General features: G+C 38.1%; 1 protein-coding gene across 11 annotated transcripts in view; it reads right to left on the reverse strand.

The window, feature by feature from the left end:
* HEATR5A (HEAT repeat containing 5A) overlaps window positions 1-19,863 on the reverse strand; it is a 63,552-nt gene extending 43,689 nt beyond the window's left edge. For 4 of the 11 annotated variants that reach the window (XM_068684427.1, XM_068684423.1, XM_068684421.1 and 1 more), the window contains exons 1-8: window positions 19,763-19,862; window positions 10,769-10,847; window positions 9,322-9,562; window positions 8,107-8,318; window positions 4,434-4,542; window positions 3,746-3,895; window positions 3,295-3,466; window positions 1,157-1,317 (exon numbers count right to left, since the gene is read on the reverse strand). In XM_068684427.1, the coding sequence (XP_068540528.1) occupies window positions 1,157-1,317; window positions 3,295-3,466; window positions 3,746-3,895; window positions 4,434-4,542; window positions 8,107-8,318; window positions 9,322-9,447 (930 nt within the window). In that variant the 5' untranslated portion in view covers window positions 9,448-9,562; window positions 10,769-10,847; window positions 19,763-19,862. Of the gene's footprint in view, window positions 1-1,156; window positions 1,318-3,289; window positions 3,467-3,745; window positions 3,896-4,433; window positions 4,543-7,663; window positions 7,773-8,106; window positions 8,319-9,321; window positions 9,563-10,768; window positions 10,848-12,130; window positions 12,150-19,461; window positions 19,481-19,762 lie in introns of those variants that run through there. The other 7 variants (XM_068684428.1, XM_068684424.1, XM_068684422.1 and 4 more) reach the window with 6 other exon arrangements.
* Between the last annotated feature and the right edge of the window lie 540 nt (window positions 19,864-20,403).

Raw genomic sequence — 20,403 nt, forward strand, 5'->3', positions numbered from 1 at the left:
AAAAGAAGAGAATCTTTTTTCAAAAAAACCCACCACTACAAGTAGTCAAAACACTGAAATCAAACACCTAATCCTGGAAAACTAATAAACCATGATGTACGTAGAATACCCTAGGAGTCTGGCATGCATTTTCTAGGCAAATAGCTGACAATATATTATTTTTTTCCCCAGCATTTCTGTCATTCTGCCAGAAGTTAATGTTCCCACCCAGCATGAGCTGCACATAGAAGACAATTTGCAAGCACCTTCTAGCTGCTTCAATGCTAAGTCTGGCAACTTATATCACTAATTCAAGCTAATTTACAAATTATTTTTGCACTGCAGAAGTAAAAAGGCAATTAAAAATCCCCTTACTGGCAAAGGGCACACATATCATATGCCTGTGGGGACTGTAGCATTAAAACAATCACTACTGTTCGATATGTTTATGTTCAGCATGACCTTTAGTCTTGATTCACAGGTTTAACATTTGAGTATCTAGGTTTTCACATATATATGCTGTTTAAACACACATTAAGCATACATTTACTGCAAGAGGGCAAGCAGATTTTATCTGAAAAAAAATAAAAATTACATTGTTTTTACCAGCACGCACTGGTAAAAACTTCAGCCTTTCTCAGTTAATAAGATTCTATCCCTGGAACACAACAAACCAATCAGCAGATGCTTGCTTTTTGTCACTACATTCTGCTTCCCCTACTTTTCAAGCACTTATTACTCAAAGCAAACACATTCTTTCAGAAGGGGACTAAGAATGTTTGCATAGAGAAGGAAATCATTCCAAGTTGAAATAACTTGTAATTCTCTTAACTTCCTCCTCTAATTTTTAGGCATAAGGTCTAACAGTTTAAACCTAAAAATATATATATATATATTTTAAGTACTTATTTATATCACTTAATTGAAATTTTTATCTCTTTAAGATTTCATTAGTGTCACATACTTCATTTTGAAAATTTCAAACCATTAGATAAACAATAAGCAACACCAGATTTTTTTTTCTTTCAGACCTAACTGAAGATGTAAATCCTAATTGTAAATTATATACATTTTGTCACAGAAACAAACAGGATGAAATGAGAAATATATGAAAGTAAAACAATTGTTAGAGGAACATTTGGCAATCTCATAATATTATAAATAATGTAATACAAACCTGCGTGACTCCAACTCTAACATCTCTGCTGACTGAGCTGGTCCCTTTCAGCATATCACCACTGGCTCGTAGGAAGCCACTACTTCCACGCAAAAATCCAGTTCCTAAAAGCTCCATCACTTCTTCCAAAGAGATCCTGCGGAAGTTATGCTTGGTGGATGCTAAAAGAGAGATGTAAATGTTTAGAGGAACAGTTCTGTAAAGTTTACATATATTTCAGAAGGAAAAGTTCAGCTCCAATCATTTTAGGAAAAAATAAAAGCACCAGTTTCCACAACCAGAGTCAAATATTATTGAAACACAATACATGCATATATAATATATATAATTACATAATTATATATATAATTATTATATATGCATGTATTGTATTTATATTATAATATTAAAATATTATATTATATTATTATAATAATAATTATATATTTATATACACACACACACAGATGTACCTCCCTCAGTATCTACCATTAGATCTAAGCCTCCTCTGGCTGCATGGCCTATGCCTCCCACCCTAAGCTCCATGACAGCTTGAACTTTTGGATACATTACTACTGAAGATGACTCAATTCCAGACCTCAGACAGGTTACCTTTTTGCTGTGCTTAGCCAGATACGGATACAGCAACTAGTTCTTTTAGAAACAAAAACCTTCTCACCTTAGTATAAAATAAACTCTCCAAAATAAAGAGATTAATAAAGCATTTTTACAATGTTCTAGGAAAGTATTTATCTTTATTTCCTATTATGTTATTTCCTGAAAGTTCATATAAAACCTATCCTTACATTTGTGCATGCCAACTTCACACAATTACCGCACAGTATGCAAACTAAGTGACCTAAATTTTTCACTACATTTTTCATTGTTTTCCAAGTACTTGGATGAGAAAAAGAATGAGAGGACTTAAGGTACTAGTATCTCAAAAACAATAACAAAAAACAGCACCAATAGGTTATCAGATACAAAAACAGAAATTTCATAACTAAGCACTTCCTCATGTCTTGCTGCCTCCTCTTCTCTCCCAGCTCATTTGAGCTCCAACCCAGCTTCAGCCTCAGTTAGCTCTAACTTGTTTTAACCTAGTGCTTCCATACTAAAAATAACTAATTAAACAGTTGGGCGAGCTTCTTGTATTACTGAAGTGCTACGTTACTGTTATGTAACTACATCGCTTACAGAGAGTAAAAGAAAAAAAGTCTATATAGAGGTCAGAGATTTTTTTCTATTTCTAATGGTAAAATACAAGAGAGAATTGTTCTCTGTAACATTATAATTCTCTCCCAAAAGATTTTTAGAAAAATACCTTTAGAAATCAAGACTTTAGAGTCTCTAACAGTTGTACACAGCCTTTAAGCCCCAAATAGGACTTAAAGACATAATTTTGTCATTTGGTGCTTACTGTATTGATGCCTTTAAAAGCAGAATCACACTCAGGCGAACTCTGCATCACGTTATGTTTCACTTAGATTACAGTTCTGTATTTAGTTTTGGGCTCCTAAGACTGGACTAAAAACTTCCAGTTTGAATGACAAATATTTGAGATGTTTTCACTTTGTGCCAGGAAGTTTCAGTCTGTCAGCAAAAACTGTTACAAGCTCTATTAACAGAACTGCATGCTCATTTCTGCTTCAGATCATATTTGTAGTACTATACAATCCAGATATAGCATAGACGATTTTGGAAAAACAGCTTGAAAAGATATCCTCAACTCCTTTGTTTGACAGGCAGATACTCTCTCACATCTTAGTGGCTTTTACAATGCTAAAATTAATCTTTCCTTTAAATTGCTGAGGTTACTGAGTTCTCCACATACAATAATAATCTTGTAACAGAGGAAACTAGTTTTACCAAATATTTTTCCTTGTTGACCACTTCATGAACTGCTATTGAGTGTGTGTACATATATATACACACATATATATATAAAAAGTAACAAAACTATAAAAGCATAGCACTACATGAGAAGAAACATTACAAAAAAAAAAAAAAAAAAGACCAAAGTACAAATATGAAGAGCCAGATGAAGTTTACATTGTGATTTCACTTTAGGTTTCAGAACTTCAGAGTTTCTGATCAATTTTTTATTTATTTTATTTTGTTTACAGATGAGGAATCAGCAAACAAAGTACATACTTCACCTGGTGTCTGCTTAGATGTTAAAGCTCTAGCCAAAATTGTGCCTAAAAGTTTTGAAACTGCTAACCGTACATCATAATTGGAACCTTCAAAGGATTTAAAACACAAGGTCACAACACTATCCAGGTCTGTACTCCACATAAATACTGCTTCATTCTGAAGTTCAAGAAGACACTAGACAAAAAAAAAAAAAAAGGAAGTAAAATCGCTTAACGTCAACATTTTGATGTGGAAAAGCACTCTGTACAGATTTTAGCTTGCAAGACAAGATTTCTCCCTAAAATAAGCACAGTACTTCACATTAACAAATACTTGATTTTTTTTTTTTCTGCCAAGACAATGTCAAAGAAATATAGACATACAAACTAAGTATTTACTGCTCTGTTTGTCATCCACTAAAACATAATTTTATTTAGGGAGCATACTAAATAGGGAGTTATTAACACACTTTACCTTTGCAGCAGCACAGCGGACTGCCATAGATCGATCTGTCAAACATGATCGGGCAGCTTTGTAAATGTCTCTATGACAGGGGATGGCAACAGCTCCTAAACCCTTCAATATATTTTGTAAACTAAGCATTATTTCATAACGACCTTGAGACTGAAAAATTAAAAAGAAGAAATGTTAGATTTCTGTAATCCTATACTTCTTAGAAATTAAAAAATGCTCATCACTGATACAGGTAAACAATGGTCTGAGTCCTTTTTATTTATTTATTTCTTACTGTTAGAGATCTGTTCAGGCTGAGATGAGTTAAAGAGCAAACTTGTTCTATAGCACTATAACCAAGTGAACATAAAAGTTCTACATTCTGTGGAAAAATACAGGCAGTGTAATACTTGAAATATGAAGTACAAGCTGGAGCAAAAACATTCTCATTAATAAAGGCAATTAAATTTTCTAGATTATCAAGTTCTTTCATGAAAGCAGAATGAGAATAACTACACACTATCATTTTATGGTCATAATCCGTTAGTAACTCTTCAGAATTTAGACTTTCATTTTTATACTATAACTTTCCACATTTCTTTCCATTTCATAAATTGGTATCATGCAATTTCTCATACTCATGGTCCATCTACCAACAGCAAACATCCCATTATTTTTCCAATCATTTTTAAACATGCCATTCCAATACCTCTGCATTCTTCATTGCTTTAAGCACATTCCCAACGGTGTCAGTAAAACTGTTTCCCAAAATTCTTCCCAATTTTTTGTATAAATAGCCCAAGCATACCACCGCAGCACTAAAACAAAAGCAAAATGGATGCAACAACAGATGAACGGGATTAAGAAGACTAACGTAATCAATGGGCAAATAACAAAATAACTAAATACAATGTTCCAAAAGTGTAAGCAGATTATCAAAAGGAAAAAAAAAAGTGGTCTGAGTGGGGCACACATTCACACTCCAGGAGAACTGAACACACAGGGGCTAGGAAGATAACTTGAATAACAAATTATGGTAATACAAACCTCCAATAAATTTTACAATTGACATACATTTTTCATATCCACCTTTAAGCCTTACAAGTGAATTTCTAACAAAGAATGCCCTGCATCCTGCAGTTTATGTCACTGCGCTACAACAGATACTGACAGAAGTAGACGGGGATTGGTTTATTTACAACATGATGGTCAGGAGTAGACTGCAAACGGTCTAATACTTAAAATTCTGGCATGTGTGTATAACAACACATAATGAGGAAACAGAAGTCTAAGCCCATGTTCTTTTCACTATACACAGATGCTGAGCTTATTTTCCAGGTGAAATACCTGACAACTGGAGTCTGCGTGCTCTGTGTGCTTATTGGAGTTTCCTTTAGCAAAAGAAAAAAGTGCTAAATTTTGAGAAAAAAAGGAAATAGAAAGAGTTGCTTAATTAAAGAATGCTTTCCTTTAAATGATTAAGGCACACAGTTTGGTTTTGTATTGATGTATTCATAACTAAACAATTTTATAACTAATACAAGGAAGAAATAAATGGTATCTTTACTCGGCTTTCTGCTCTTTGGTCAGACTTCCTTAATATGCAGTGACACTGCACAGGATCACCTTCAGGAAAACTGTATTCTCCTGATGTCCCAATTGAATTTGAGTGTTACATAAGCAGTTTTAAAATCCCATACTGAACACATTCTTAATTAGGAAAATGAATTGAATATTAACTATAACTCCTTAAAACAACAAAACACAGTAAGAAAAATAGAGTATTTAATAAACACAGATTAAAAGAAATATCCCCAGGACTACCTGACCACATCATGGAATGACCTGGAAACACTCTCATGTGGTTGGTAGTACCACCATTACTGATGGTAGGATCCATCAGCGTTAAATAGTAACTTTTGGCAACAAATTGGCACTGTTTGTTGACAAGTATCATCTAGTCACCTAAAGATGAGAATCGACCTATTTCTGTACATCAATATTTAACTTGCTATAAAAATTGGAAGCATGGAATTTAGAAAGCTCTTCTGACTGCCTTCTAGAATTGTAACTCTAGTTGTCTGAATTTTTTTTTTCCACAAATATTTCCAGCAACAACTATGAAAGTTTTCTAACCAGCCAAATGCTTTTAAAATACTGACGACTTAAAGAAACCCTAGTGGATATTTTTAAAACTTTGTAATTTAAAGTAAAATAGTAAGCTGTAGTCACATTAAATGACCTATTCGTCTGACCTGATGCAGAATTGACACCACACTCCGCCTTACATGAGCACCACATTCTTTAAACACGCTTGCCTAAAATATTTCTATCTTCCATCCATATTAAAGAAGAAAAATGATAGATTATGAGAGGAAAAGAAAATCACTAGAAAATCTACTTAAAGGAATCTCCAGGTGAATAACATACGCTAACGAACACTGCTACCAGACAACGTGGGAATGTATGCTAAATGACAAGGACAGATGGCAAGCAAGGACACAACTTTAATCAAGATTAAAAAATAATAAAATAAAATAAAAAATAAGTCTTCCCTCACTGAACTCCAAGTAGTCCCTTTACTTGCAGGACAAGATGAAAGTTTTTATTCAATAGAGTTCTGCAGTTTAAATTATTTTTCTGTAGCTTTTTGTCTCACTGCTACTACTATAAGAAATCTCTTTTTCATGCTCATTTTAAACTAAGTCATGTTTTACCAGTGCTTTTTTCTCCACATTTACTCTCCTCACCAATGTTTTCATGCCCATCAGGATTCTGAACATCGCCTCTTCTCTCTTTCTCTCCTAGCTACGTTTCCACGTTCTGACTCTGGTTCTCCCTTGTTTCTGTCTTTGTCATTTCTGCCTTGCTGCCACCTTTAACTTTAATTTACTTGACTACAATCAAAGATATATAATATTTCACACATGAAGGCTACTCATAATATTTTTATACCTTAAGGTTTGCTTTCACATCCTGCAAGAGCAGTTCATGTTGCCTCTGTTCTGTTGGCTCTTTAGACATTTAGAAGCACCTGAAATGTTTGTACATAACTAACTATATCCAGTTTAACTTTAATTAAGAAATTTGCTCAATAACTGTATTTTGTACCTGGAGTTGTATTCATCTGCTTTATTGCTCTTCTCAGCCTTCTTCTTGTTTTTAGAACACCTGCCCACTCACACTCTGTTATCCATTGCTGCTATGCTCTCTGGCCTGATTTTCAATTGTCTGGATGGAGATCACCAACTGTCTTCTATCCTTTTCGTTCCTGCTGCACATATACAACATTTAATACTACCACATCCTTTCTTTCATTATCTATCCTGTGGCAGTGAACTCAGATTTATGTCAGGTAAATTCTTTTCTTTTACTAATGTTAAAAAAAGCTATGTATTAAAAGCCTTCTTCATCTCTTTTGTAAAAAGCAGTGTTTGTCTGACTTGCTGTAAAGCATGGTTTCCTCCATATAGCAACATGTATTGCAAGCTGTCTGTCTCCTCACTCAACAAAAGCATAAACCATCCTTAGTTTATCTTATTACCTTAAAGCATGCTGTGGTCATTTATAGTTTTAAATAACAGCATATGTATGCAGATTTAGCATGTCTACATTCCTAAATAAATTAATTCTGCTTAGCTTTCAAATCACTCAAGGTGTTTCCTTCCAGTGGATGCAGTAAATACTAAACATCTCAGTAAGTCAAATTTTGTTCTAACTTATTCAGTCTATGCTGACTCCTATCAGCCACCAAATTACCATTTTGTTCAATGCTTCAAAAGTAATGTGATTTTAATGAGTCTTGATGTGATTGATTTTTACACTGTATTTATGCAAATCATAAAAAGAAACTTTTAAGTAAGGATGAAAAATCCATTTTTTCATTAAACTCTTATGAGTTTATGAACTCACAGGTGATTTATGTTATAAAGTATTGACCTGAGTTTATTCATAACATGCAGTTGCACTTATCCAAAATTTCCCAGTGAAGACACATAAAGTGATAAATAAAACGCTACACAAATACTTAACCATTCACAACTTTGCCCTGAAAACAGTGTATAGTAAATGAACAATTATTGCAATGCTTAGAGGGAAGGAAGTAATTTTAATTTGCTTTCATGTTTCAGATGAACCTAGTTCCTCTATGTAGTACTCAGCCTTAAAAGTTCAGAGACGTTTAGAGGAAAAAAATATATCTGGGCACACCCACAATAATGATTTTTAATCAGGGAGCCTCCCAAATTCTGGGTGTCATACAGTAAAATGCCTGTAGTGACCAACTGGAAGAAATGAGGGAGCACACACTCCCCTACATTTCTCTCTCATCATGTATATCCGTCTCGGTTGTTACTGTTTGGGGGTAAAAGAAAAATACTTACAGTTTTGTAGGCAGATAACTTGGTGAATCATCTTTACTCCGAATGAGTTCATTGCATTTTTCAATTGTTTGGTAAACAGAGAAAGTGTCTCCAGTGCTATAAAGTACAGCTAAATTTTTGGCAACTAGTCGCCTAGTAGGAGGTCCTGGTGCATTGTTTAATAAAGAAGTCAATTGTTCAACCAGCTTCTTCTGGTTTTCCCTAATATCAGCCTGGAAATAAAATCAGTAACCAGTTAACTTCAAGTTAAATGTAAAGGTTAACAGATTAATTAATGCTAATTCTCTTCACTTTTTGATTATTACTATTCTGATACTATGACATTCTTGTTTAAAAATGAACATTTCTTTGCAGCTTTCTATGTAAAGAAAAGCTATCTCAAAAATAAGAATATTCTTCAGAACACAATTTTCTAGTAGCATTTCAAGGGTATTTTCCTATGGCAATCGGAATTATTGCTAAATCTTGCTAAAATAAAATTGCCATTTTTTGCTTCTTTTACGTTTTCTTTTAAAGGAAAACAACACCAGGTAATTCAAGGTAATTAAAGTAATAAACAACTTCACCAGAATTTCAAGAAGTTGAGCATTATCTCTTAAAATAATCAGGTACTTTAGTCTTAGCTCAACTTTTTTTTTTTCCAAATTCCCCTTAAAAATAGAGGGAGGCTGACACTGTGTTCTATTTAAATTATTTGTGTTAAACTATCTAACTCTTAAATAACATTATCTAGATTGTTTTACTCTTACCTGTTCACATACCCTACTTAATATACACAACACAATGAAACAAACAATTGAAGAGCTGGCTTGACCTCATATGATTTGATTAGGAAAAGAAAAACAAAATGAAAGATGTTAAATTCCTGCTTGCTAGAGAGATATCAAATAATTGTGCCATTGTAGATGGAAGCATGACTGTTCTTATTCATCACAGTGTTGCAAAATCTTGCATTAATAACCCAAGGTTTTTGTTTGGTTGATTTTTATTTTAAAAAGAACAGTTATTTCCCAAATTTCTTTTCGTTGCACAAATCTCTCACTTGAAGGCTTGAGGAAGCTGCTGCTATCAGTGAATGTACTTTCATTACGTGTAAGTAAAAGACATGAAGCAAAGGAAATGGAATACTTCTGTTTGTTTTTAAAGAAAATAGGGAACAAGACAGAGAAAATAGCTCTATAACATGCTCTTCTTCGCAAGTGTCATTATACTTACTCTGCTAGTCACTGGTAGAAGTTTTTCCAAAAACCGTAACCATTCAAAAATGAACTCTGATTTTTGATATTCACCAAGCTGGTTATATTCTTCTTCATTGAGTAGTAAACTGTGAGCTAACTCCATTCCTTGAAATTTTCCTCAAATCTCTCCTCAAAAAACAAAACAATGAACTGCCGGAAATGGTTTAATCACTCAGGTTTTCTTCTCCATTAATAGCTGATGTCAGCAGTTTGAACACCTAAACAGAAAAATGTTTCTAGATATCAGCAGCTATATAATCAAAAATCTATTTTTGAAAGGAAAAGTTAATATTTCAAATAACACATCGGAGGGGTTCTTACCGAACTACTATTTTTAATTCATTGTGCTTTGGATTAAGTGAGGTTTTCTAGCATATGCTCAAGCATATACTTGAAAATAATGATCAGCTGGCCCCAAACACAAAGGATTTTATTATCTCAAATAAGTGCAGCAATGGGAGCAACCCACACCTAAGAACTCATGTTAGTTATGTCCACAAATACCAATGTTAGCATCATATTCAAAGACTTTATCTATTCGCAATGCCAAGCAAGGTATAAAGAAAAAAAAAAAAGTAATACTCCCCCACTTTTCTTTTTAAGAAAGTGAAAAATTGATATTTCAAGAACAAATCCCATTGAAGTTGCTAGATTTTTACTTATCTCAGAATATTTTAGTAATTCCTGCATTGCGGGTAGTCATAGCTAGAAGCAAATCAAGATGAAAAATACTTTAATGATACCTTTCTCTTCTCCCCCATCTAAATGCCACATAGCCTCAAACTACAAAACACAATATTCTGTAGGCTTTGTAAACAAAAATAGCCAAGGAGATTCTGGTAAAATGTTAACCGTATTGTAAAATCCCAAACAAATTATCCTTTCCAGAGGTCACTGAGACTGCTGAACACACATTTTTCCCTATGCATTTATAATATTATAGTGTAAAATGATCTATCAAACAGTCAGTGGGCAATACAAAGCAGTGCTAAATAATTCAGTACCCAGGTTTCCATCACAGACACAGCAGAAGGTTACTTTTACTACCTTCTACACATTTGTATACAAAATTTGCTCACAAAGGAAACTAGCACATCTATTTTCCTTCAATGAACTTCGATTTTTAATTTGCCTGAAATAACAGGCAACATGCTATAAAACAAGTACAGATAAATGTACATAATCTGTAGGATTATGTATTCACTGAACATTTGAGCAGAGTTTCCTGACTGCTCAGCACAGGAATCACAAGTGCAGGTCACACAGCATCCTCTTTCCTCACCCACTACCTAGTACACCTCTAAATCAAACTACCACACCAATAACTGTTTCAACATGCATGCAGAGATGAGAACTACAAATCAGCTTTCTTCCCCCAGCTGAAAAGATCACGGATCATTGTCAGACACTGGCCCTTCACTTACCTAGCAGATAATTCCTTCTCATTGTAAAATCCTTCTCTCTACTCCAGGTTCTCAGTTAAAGGATGTCAAGAACTCCTTCCTAGAAAAGGAAACAAAAGATCAGCTTTGAAAAGCACATGAGATACAAGCGTCTGTTCTACAGGAAACAACAACTCCAAGACTTGCATACTGACAATTTTTATTTAATGGCTCACCAAAAGACACTGAAATGGAGCTCCACAAATATTAACTCATCATATTTTACATCTGAAGTTGGCAGACCTACCATATCACCATACAATTTGATTAATTTCACTACTGAAACCACCTATTTCTGTTTTGCTAACTAATTTGAAAACACACAGAAAAGTAAGTTCATTGAGCATGACACCATAATTACTTTCTACAAATATAACATTTCTTTTTAAACCTTATCTAACTTGAATTTAGTCTGGCAGGACACAAAACAGAGGTTGCATGCTATTTTAAAAGTAACTACTTATCAATCAGTCTTGAAATTGAAAACAATTTCAAACTACTTGGAAATTCACATGTGACTTAAACTTCTTTCCTATAGGTTTTTATTTCTAGTATTTATAAAGGCCAAAGATTTCCCATTCATTATTTCCATCTTCAGTGGTAGTTCGGGAACAGCTGGTGCTGTATGGTCAAAGCACAAATTCAATGATCGCTAACATTTTCAGTGTTTACTTCTTTCTCCGTACAACAATTTACCCACGTTAGATATTGCACAGCGAAGTGAACAGCTAAACAAGCCCACGAAGGAAAGTAGCTGCAGGTTTGCAGCACTGCTCAGAGCTGTCCTAGCCACCCATCCAGTGTGGCCTGGCCAGAGCTCACCATGTAACATCAGGAGGGCACGCAGCAGACCAAAGGACTCGGGGCTTGTTACAGGAAGACCTCCTAAGGCACCTTCCACCTGGGACAAGCCTATCAACTCTCCTGCTCACAACTCACGCTGTCAACTTATAGGAAGTATTCTGTTAATAGCAGTCAAAGATAAAAGTTTGTATTGTTCTGCTGAGCTTACTCTGAATTTTTTTTTTTGTTAGGATTTGCATAATCTAAATTATGGAAAAATGTTGTAGTGTAGTTGCCGATCCTTGTAATGAATGCCTGCTAACATAGCTAGAAATGCTCTCATTTCTCAAAGGAAAGACTGTTATCACTTCTGAATTACAGAGGCTGATTGTTCATTATGCAAGACTTGGTTTTGCAGAAGCTGAGCTCTGTCAGTGCAGCAGACGATCACAGACCTGACTTTTCCCATTGTGGCCAACAAGCAAACTTGGCCTCCACAAAGCTAGGCACAAAACTGTATGCTCCCCACTCCCTTCAAAAAAGCACATCTTAAACACCTACTGAAACACCCATTAGAGAGTGGTAAGCCTGCACACCAGCCTCAAAAGGAATAGCAACACCACCACCAAAAGGAAACAGCCATACAGCCTTCTGAGAACACAGGTGAGAAGGCAGGCAATCACATTTCTCCCACAAAACAGTGGTTTTGCAGTCACACTGGAGGACAGTGCAGAAAGCATGGTTCTTATGGGACTACGCGAAACAGAAAATAAGCACAGAATGTGGAGAAAAGCTGGGATTAATTCACACTAAATATAACCTTGTTATGCACACAAGATGTTACTAGGCGATCTCTAAGTGCAGAGGGAAACCTCACACCTCAATGTGTACACCCAACACAGGCGCAACTCTGACTAGAAGAAAGGCGAAGCCGTGGGGTGGGCCAGGCCACAATGAGGAACGACCGAGTGCTGCACCAGCCAGGGCTGGCGCTCCTTCCTTGAACATCCTCACACACCAGTGAACTGAGGCAAGTACAATTTATGAATGTGAAGATGCAGCCACAGTCACACGAAACCTGTTTTAAAATGCTGAGTTATTTGATAGTCCCTTGGCATTCTTCTTTCCCCCTGACGTTATGATTTTGATCTTTCTCAATCTGAAACAGAAATCTGGAAAAAATAAATGTGAAGTTTCGCTGAATAAAATGCCATGCCATCAACAAAAATTACAAGAGACCTAAATGGATGATAAAACAAAAACATGGATCTCCATTTCCCAGCTGGTATGATATGCAATTCTTTTTTTATTTAGATTAAAAAAAAAAAAAATAGTAGTAAGATTCACTTTCCCACCAGTGCTACAAGAGCAAATCAAATAAACATCCCAATTTCCCCCGCCATGAACTAGGTTCATTTTATTTCATGCATTAACTATGCTACAAAACTGTCACAAAGATGAACTGGACAAAGCAGAAGTTGCTCCTACTCAGCACTAATTTATTTTTTTTCCATTTGCTAACTAGCAATTTGGCAAGCAGGATTTTGTTTAAGACTGACAGAAGAGAGCTTGCAAGAGCTTTGAAGATGCCCTACGTGGAATATTTCCTGTAAATTTAAAGGAATATAGGGCAAATCAAGCATTAAAGGGTAAAGCAACTGAGTTTCAAAAGATCCTAATGAACTACATCAAAGAGAAAAAAGGGACTTTCAGTCCTCAAAAAAGGAGAAAAAAAAAATGATGACCAAACAAGTGTAAGACCCATCTGAACAGCTTCCTTTAGCAACTGGCTTTAAAATATGAGAGCCAACAGGTCACCACCCATTACAAAGTTATAACAAAGACACCGAGCTGAAATTCAAACTTGATTTATTATGTGTATCAAGCTTGTTCTGAGATAGCTGACCTCATGTTTTAAAGGCTGAGGGAAGCAGTCCACAGACAACTGTACTCCTTCCACATGCAAGTCTAAGACAAACGAATGAACTGCAAATGAAAAATTATCAACAGTAATGACAACGTAATGAACTTTTCCCCTTCCTTCCAACCCATAGTATATTTTGTTTCTGTGTAAAAACAAACAAACAAAGCAGAAACAAACAAACAAAAAAGAGTCTGGAATAAAACAGACTCCTAACCAACCTCTCCCCCCAAAAAATATTTTTTTAATTATAAACCATCATTTCAAGGAAGACCAGAAACAGTAATGGAACCTACCACACAGACTGAGCATGTATGTTCAAATTTTTCTTAAAATTTCTCACATTTGACCTAAAATTGTAAAAGATGCTTGTCTCTCTTTGCCAAGAACAAGTTCTCCTCTACCAGAAATCAGACTAACCTGACCTATCCGTGCACAATACTTGGATAGGGACCTAGTGTCCTATATTATGTAGTGAAGAAAATTAAGTACTGTGTAACTCATCTTATTAATTTAAATTTTTCTGTTTCACAGGTATTATAATAATTCTGCACTACATCCAATACAAAACCAAGATCATGAACCCATGCATTCACTTTTGTCTCTAACACTCGTCTTGCAGAGAAGTAAGAAGGACGCGATCCTACTAAGAAATGCACACTGCTACTTATCATCAGCAATGACTAATAGTAACAAGTGAGTAACGGTATGAGCAAGAGTAAAAAAATAACCAGTAATAATTACCAGTATTTTCATACCAGCTGCCACTAGGCCAACTATGCTATCAGTATCATATTCATCACACTACTGGAAAAACAGATGAAGCACACTCATGAGCTGCAAGTTGTCCTCACTGCGATGCAAGTGGTATTTTAACTGACTTTATGGTTTTGGGATTTTTGCCCTCAATTCAAAGGCAAGCTGTATCATCATCTGTCTAACAAGCAAACCAATGTGTTTAACAGTCTTCCAGCCTGACACATTTAGTTATGGTCATTAACAGTTCAGATCAATTTTACTCCTGCAGCACTGTTTTAAAAGTTTAATGGGATGATCGTTACCCGTGCAGCCGAGCTGACCGTATGACAAGACAATCGATGCTTAAGCTTATCGGGAGTACTTGCACACAGCTGTTTAGGCTGTCTTCAAAACACAACACAACTTCTACCCAACTCCCTCAAGTTTATTTCTGACAAGTGAACGTCAGAGGATGTTTCTTTTTGCTGTCTGGGCCAAAACCCACCTTGATGCACCAGCCAAATTCAGCTATTAATGAATGAAAAATGGCCCAAAGAGCAAGTCCAGTAGTTACAGTGGACTTTTTATGCCAATAGAGAAACATAAGCAGGCACTGAGGTGTGGTGAAGGCAAAGAGTGCAGGACCAACCTCACAGTAACTCCAAAGGTGGTCTGATTGCCCAGGGAATGAGCGATGCAGTTATTTTCAGCTCTAACTTAGCTAGGAGTCACACCACACAGAAATCGTCTAACCAAAACAACCAACAGTGATAGAGTTGTAATAGCTTGATAAGAATAAACCCGATCCTTTCGGGGCCAGAAACTAAAATCCCAGCCCATATCATCTTAGGCTTTAAATGCTGAAAATACCACTCAAGTGGGAATATCCAACTGTTACATAAAGATATTTATGATTACTTGAAAGAGAGCTGTCATAGTTTACTTACTGACTTACAAACTATTACCGACAAACACCCAGAAACTGCCTCACAAATCTTCAAGAAGAAAAGCTAAATAAGTATCAACATGGATCTGTTAGTGCTCAATCTCCTTTGCGTGGCATCATCCTCAGCATCATTTTGTGCCTTTCTCCAGGCCCACAAGCCTTACAGTTTTCACTCGACCATGAAGCGATGGCAGGTGCCTGCTGTGCCCCAGCACACATTCACCTCTCCACATACATTTTATGTTCAGCAGGGCTAATCATTCTTGTCCTCTCACTCGACAGAAGAAAAGTTGAGAATTTCAGGCACCCTCTCACTGCTTGCTTTCATATAACTTCAAAGAAAACACAGTAACAAGCTGAGGGCATTTCAGCCCCAAAAGCACTGGTATTCTCAACCGATTATACCTGTAACAGGAGAACTATGAAGTGGTTATGAAACGAGAGCCTAGTTTGTAGTACACACACACGTGCTTGAATTAAGCAGTCATCAGGCTCATCAGTGTGGATGAAGTTTCCCCCTGGCATCAGACTTGATAGCTTTTCATTCAAAATTAATGTCCCGCCATGAGAAAGCAGGATTCTTGCACTCGTTGCAAAATATTTTGCAATGTCAGAAAAAGATATTTTGCAAAGGTATTCTGCAAGGATATTTTAGAATGCCCTGTTATATTGGTCAGCAGTAGGAACTGTGAAGCCAAGCATACAGAAGATATGACTAACAGAGACGTTCAACAGCAGTTCACAAGAAAAGGCTAAAAGACATTTCAAAAGCACACCCCAGAGCACACAGAAAAAGAATACTAGGCCACAAAGGAGGCCCAAGATTTTAGGACTTTTAAATCAAGCAGAACTGTAAATATTATCATCAGATTTTAAGTGCACTACCACATGAAAGATGCGTGCCAGAAATTAAATCTCACAGCTGAGTACTTATAACGCACACTCAGTGTTATGAAGGGATTGAATTCCACTCACAAATCAAGTTTTCTTCCTTCTAAAATAAAAATATGTACGTCCTTGCATCACATGATTATCCGAAATCGCAAAAAAATAATAATAAATAAATAAAACAATGAAGAATCTTACCAATTAGTTGGGCAAACAGCAAAACGATATAGCAGATCATTACACAACCACCCGTTTTTTCCTCTAATTACTGCTGAAAATTTCAGACTGGAACAACCGCCAGTCATGTTGTAAGCAATTATTCAGCTGAGAAACATGATGCCGACATCAGAGATGCTGAAACAAGATGTCTCTCTTTCAGGCTCACTGGGTAACTGTTCTGGAAGAAGCGATTTGCCCCAGGAAAACTATGTATCTATCCTGTCAGTGAATATTTGGCAGCATTTACATAGGTACTTAAAGTCGTAATTCAAATGCTTCTTCCTACATTGCACATTCCATGCAGATTTTCCTATTTTCACAGCACATTTGATGCTGTGCTAAAGAACAAATACCATACAGCCCAAACGACACCTTTGGTGATTCTTAACTACTTTCAACCATGTTGCAAAAGAAAAAGGCTGTGTTTTGATGTTTTGTGAACGAAGATGCTCACACAAAGTACTTGTTTACTCCCATAGGCACAGATCCAAATCTCTAGCAAAATTTTTATCAAATGCTCTTGATTTCCAAATTTCAGAGGCCTCACCCACTACCTCAATAAGCAGTAAAGCTTAAATGCAGTAAAAAAAATAACTGAAATTTATCAGAATCCTTGTTTTGGGCTTGCTGTTTCAAAAAATATTCACACAAGGAATGTGACCACCCACAACCCTCATACATACCAGTGACATCGATAAGAATCACAACACAATATGCATTTGCTGAAGTGTGAAAGAAAAGACAAGACAATGTCTTCTGGGAATGCTGAATAATTTCTGTGAAGTTTTGAGGACAAAGCTTGATACAATGAGAGAAAAAAAAAATACCCTGGAAAATGTGCCTGGAAATACAATCACCCTTTTAGCAATGCAAAGTATTCAAGACATTTTGAAGACAAGGCAAACACTCATTCACCGTGTTAAAATGTACTTAGCATTTGCTTCCATGTTTATTATAATCACTTCAATCTCTATCTCCACCTGACAAGAACCAGTCCAGGAAACAAGATAGGAGAGCTCCGTTCACTTATTGAGAAATGGAAACCTGCCATTTCCTGAGCTCTGCAGCAGGCTCTGTGACCCACTCTTTCCCCAGCACCCACACCTACACCCACACTAGTTGGGTTCATTGCTGAAAGTTTAAGTCAAAAGCTAAACTTGCTCCACTACAAGGACATTAACATTACTTACTTTTCATGCAACCTTGCAAACCACATCTAAATAATTAATAAATGCTTCTAATAGTTTGAAATAAAACCCTGTATCATATCTGGCAAAGTTGACTCTGACAGAGTGAGTTCAAAAGATTTTTTTTTCACCCAAAACTGCTTAACCTTCAAAAAGCAGTAACTAACTTCAGTTAGTATAACAACGCATAGAATGTGTTAGTTTTCTTTAGTGACAGGTTAGAAAACCGGTGCGACAGCAAGACAAGTGCATAAAAACCAGAAAAGCATAAACAGTGACGCAAATCCTATAAATAACTTCAGTACGTCTGAACATGGCTTTATTCTTGACAATGTTGTAGATGATGTTGTTTATCGAATACAGCTAAAATACATCAACCTGAATATACTGACATGTTTTTCTCTCACATTGAGGGAAGTTTTGTGATATTAAATTCTTTGTTAAGCCTTTATATTGACTTACAGTAGGTAAAGGTTGATTTTAGCTACCAGTTTTCCACTCAGGTTAATGCTGAGTCCAGTCTAGCTTGGCACTAAATTAAACCACAGGAAATTTTTGCTAAACACGTCCTGAAACCCTGAAAAAGTATATTTATTCTTCCTGAAGATCATTATGGCCATCACAGTACTAGGTTATTCAGTGCCATGACCAGCCCTCCACTGTACGGAGATACACTGACATAGAAATTGAGCAGCAGAAGCCCTCACAGGTGCAGGCTCTGCAGGAGCTGTGTTGGACAGAGCAGGGGCTGCCATCAGGGCACAAGTCACGGACAGGCAGCACTGTGATAGCTCATTCCCCAGATACTTCAAATGACCGCTCCTCAAGGAAAACTCCCAAACCAGCTCAGAAAAAAGTCTAACTGCATAGAGATTTCGTGCTTTTTCAGTTTGCAGTGTTGACACAGTTCGTGTCCTTTTTAAAGTCCTGCTTCCTTAAGAACAGCCAGAACGGCAATGGTAAGAACTAAATAGCACAAACATGCCACAGCCTGAAAGTATCATTGTGAGAAGGTGTTTCTAACCTGCTGCTTCATCAGGAAGTTCCTCATTTTATAAGAGATGATATCCTGCATTGAGCAATGAATTTTTTTACAGTCTGGGATACAAAGCCAATCAATAACTCCGGTATGTTACTGGCAATATCACCAACCCTGTGTTCAAGAATCAAGGACAGTTTTCTGTTTCTCACTAGACTCAGTGTAACATTAAACTGCCCTCCTCCCCCCGCCCCTTCATTGTGTCAAACCATCAGGAAAAGGAAAGAAGAAAAAAAGCAAAAAGCTTCCTTCAGTACACAAGCAGAAATACTGTCATCTGTGTCTCAACTGCTATTTCACACCTGAGTTCAGAGTACTCTCTGCCCCCCCAAATCACACCATGCAGCACGACACCAACACACACGAGGCAGCCCAACTACTACTGAGGATGGAAACAATATTGCTGGCACGTAAGATTAAAATAAGAGCTCAATGGAATTTACAGTGACAGCTACAAGCATTTAAAATATTAACCCAAACTTATATATAATTATATAAATACACATTACAAACAGTGACTTGGATGTTTTTAGGAGATCTAAGTTCGTGTCTAGAAGCACTGAGCTGAACTCATCTTCTTGCCCCCTCCTCTCTCATCCCCCATGCAGCTATGTCAGTGAGCCTTTCCCTTGCTTTAAATAAAGGTAAGGTGCCGGTTTCTCTTTCCCTCGTTCCTCACTGCCACACTCGCGCACCTGTACAGGTTTCACTTCTCCACACGCGTTTATTTGCCGGCTATGCTGTGCAGACACGCTGGTTGTCCCACCCGGACAGCCAAAGACCCCAAAACGCCAGCAACCGCATTCCGCCCAGCTTCCAACCCCGCCGCCCCGCTCCCAACCCGTTCTCGATTAAAATCATTTTTAGCAGACCGAGGCAGCCCCTCGAGCCCTGCAGCTCTCCGCGGGGCAGCGCCCAGCCCCTCAGGGCCGCCCCGCGCACTCGCAGCCTCACCTCCTCGGCCCCTCCTCGCAACCCCGGCCGGAGCTGCAGCGACGCGGCGACCCCCCCAGCCCAGACCCCAAAGGCTGACAGCCTTCCTCCTCCTCCTCCTCCTCCTCTTCCTCCCTCGCAGCCAGGGGCGGCCTCCCACCGGCGGCAGGCTGCAGGGGAGCTTCCCACCGGCAGGCCTCGGCCAGCCCCAGCCCCCGCCGCCCCCTCGGCGTTTGTGCCCGGCTCGCCCCGCCACCGCCCCGCTTCTCCCTCCCGCAGCCCCCGGCGGTGAAGGCTCGCCCCGCGGCCCCGCTGCCGGTACCTGGGCGCAGGGCCCGCCGCCTGCCTCCCGCGGGCTGCCCGCGGGGCTCGGCTCGGCTCCGCCCGCCGAGGGAGGGCGGAGGGGGGCGGCCGGGGCCGGCGGGAGGGAGGCGCCGCCGCCGCCACAGCCTCGCAGGGAGGCGCAATCGGGGCCGGAGCCATCGAGCTCCGGGGCCCGGCCGAGAGGGCGGGAAGAGCCCGGGTCCCTGAGGTGAAGCGGTCGGGCTCCGACCGAGGCGATGTGGAGGGGATAAAGATAGCACCATCCTCACCCCTGACCAGGCAGTGGCGATTTTATTGCCGTGTTTATTGACTGAGGATAGCTGCCTCACAGAGCTGTGGGGATCTGTTGGTCCTACTGAGATTTACAGCTGGTTCTGGTCAGCATCTGTCGCGCTGCTGGCTTCATGGCAAGGGCTGGGGCCCCTTCGCACTACACCAGAACAGTAAGGACATGCAGTTTACAGACTTGATCATTTATCAGGCCTAACACATGCGAAAGTCACAATTACACTCGGGTTTCACCAATATACATTTGAACCCGGATCAAGAGCAGATCCCAAGTCACCGAGTCATTCTGCATCTTACTGAGGAGGTGAGACAGACTTGTGGGTTTCTCCCCGGTTGTGCTCTACTGAGCAG

This window comes from Anas acuta, chromosome 5 (genome assembly GCF_963932015.1).
Source record: "Anas acuta chromosome 5, bAnaAcu1.1, whole genome shotgun sequence".
Lineage (NCBI taxonomy): Eukaryota > Metazoa > Chordata > Aves > Anseriformes > Anatidae > Anas > Anas acuta.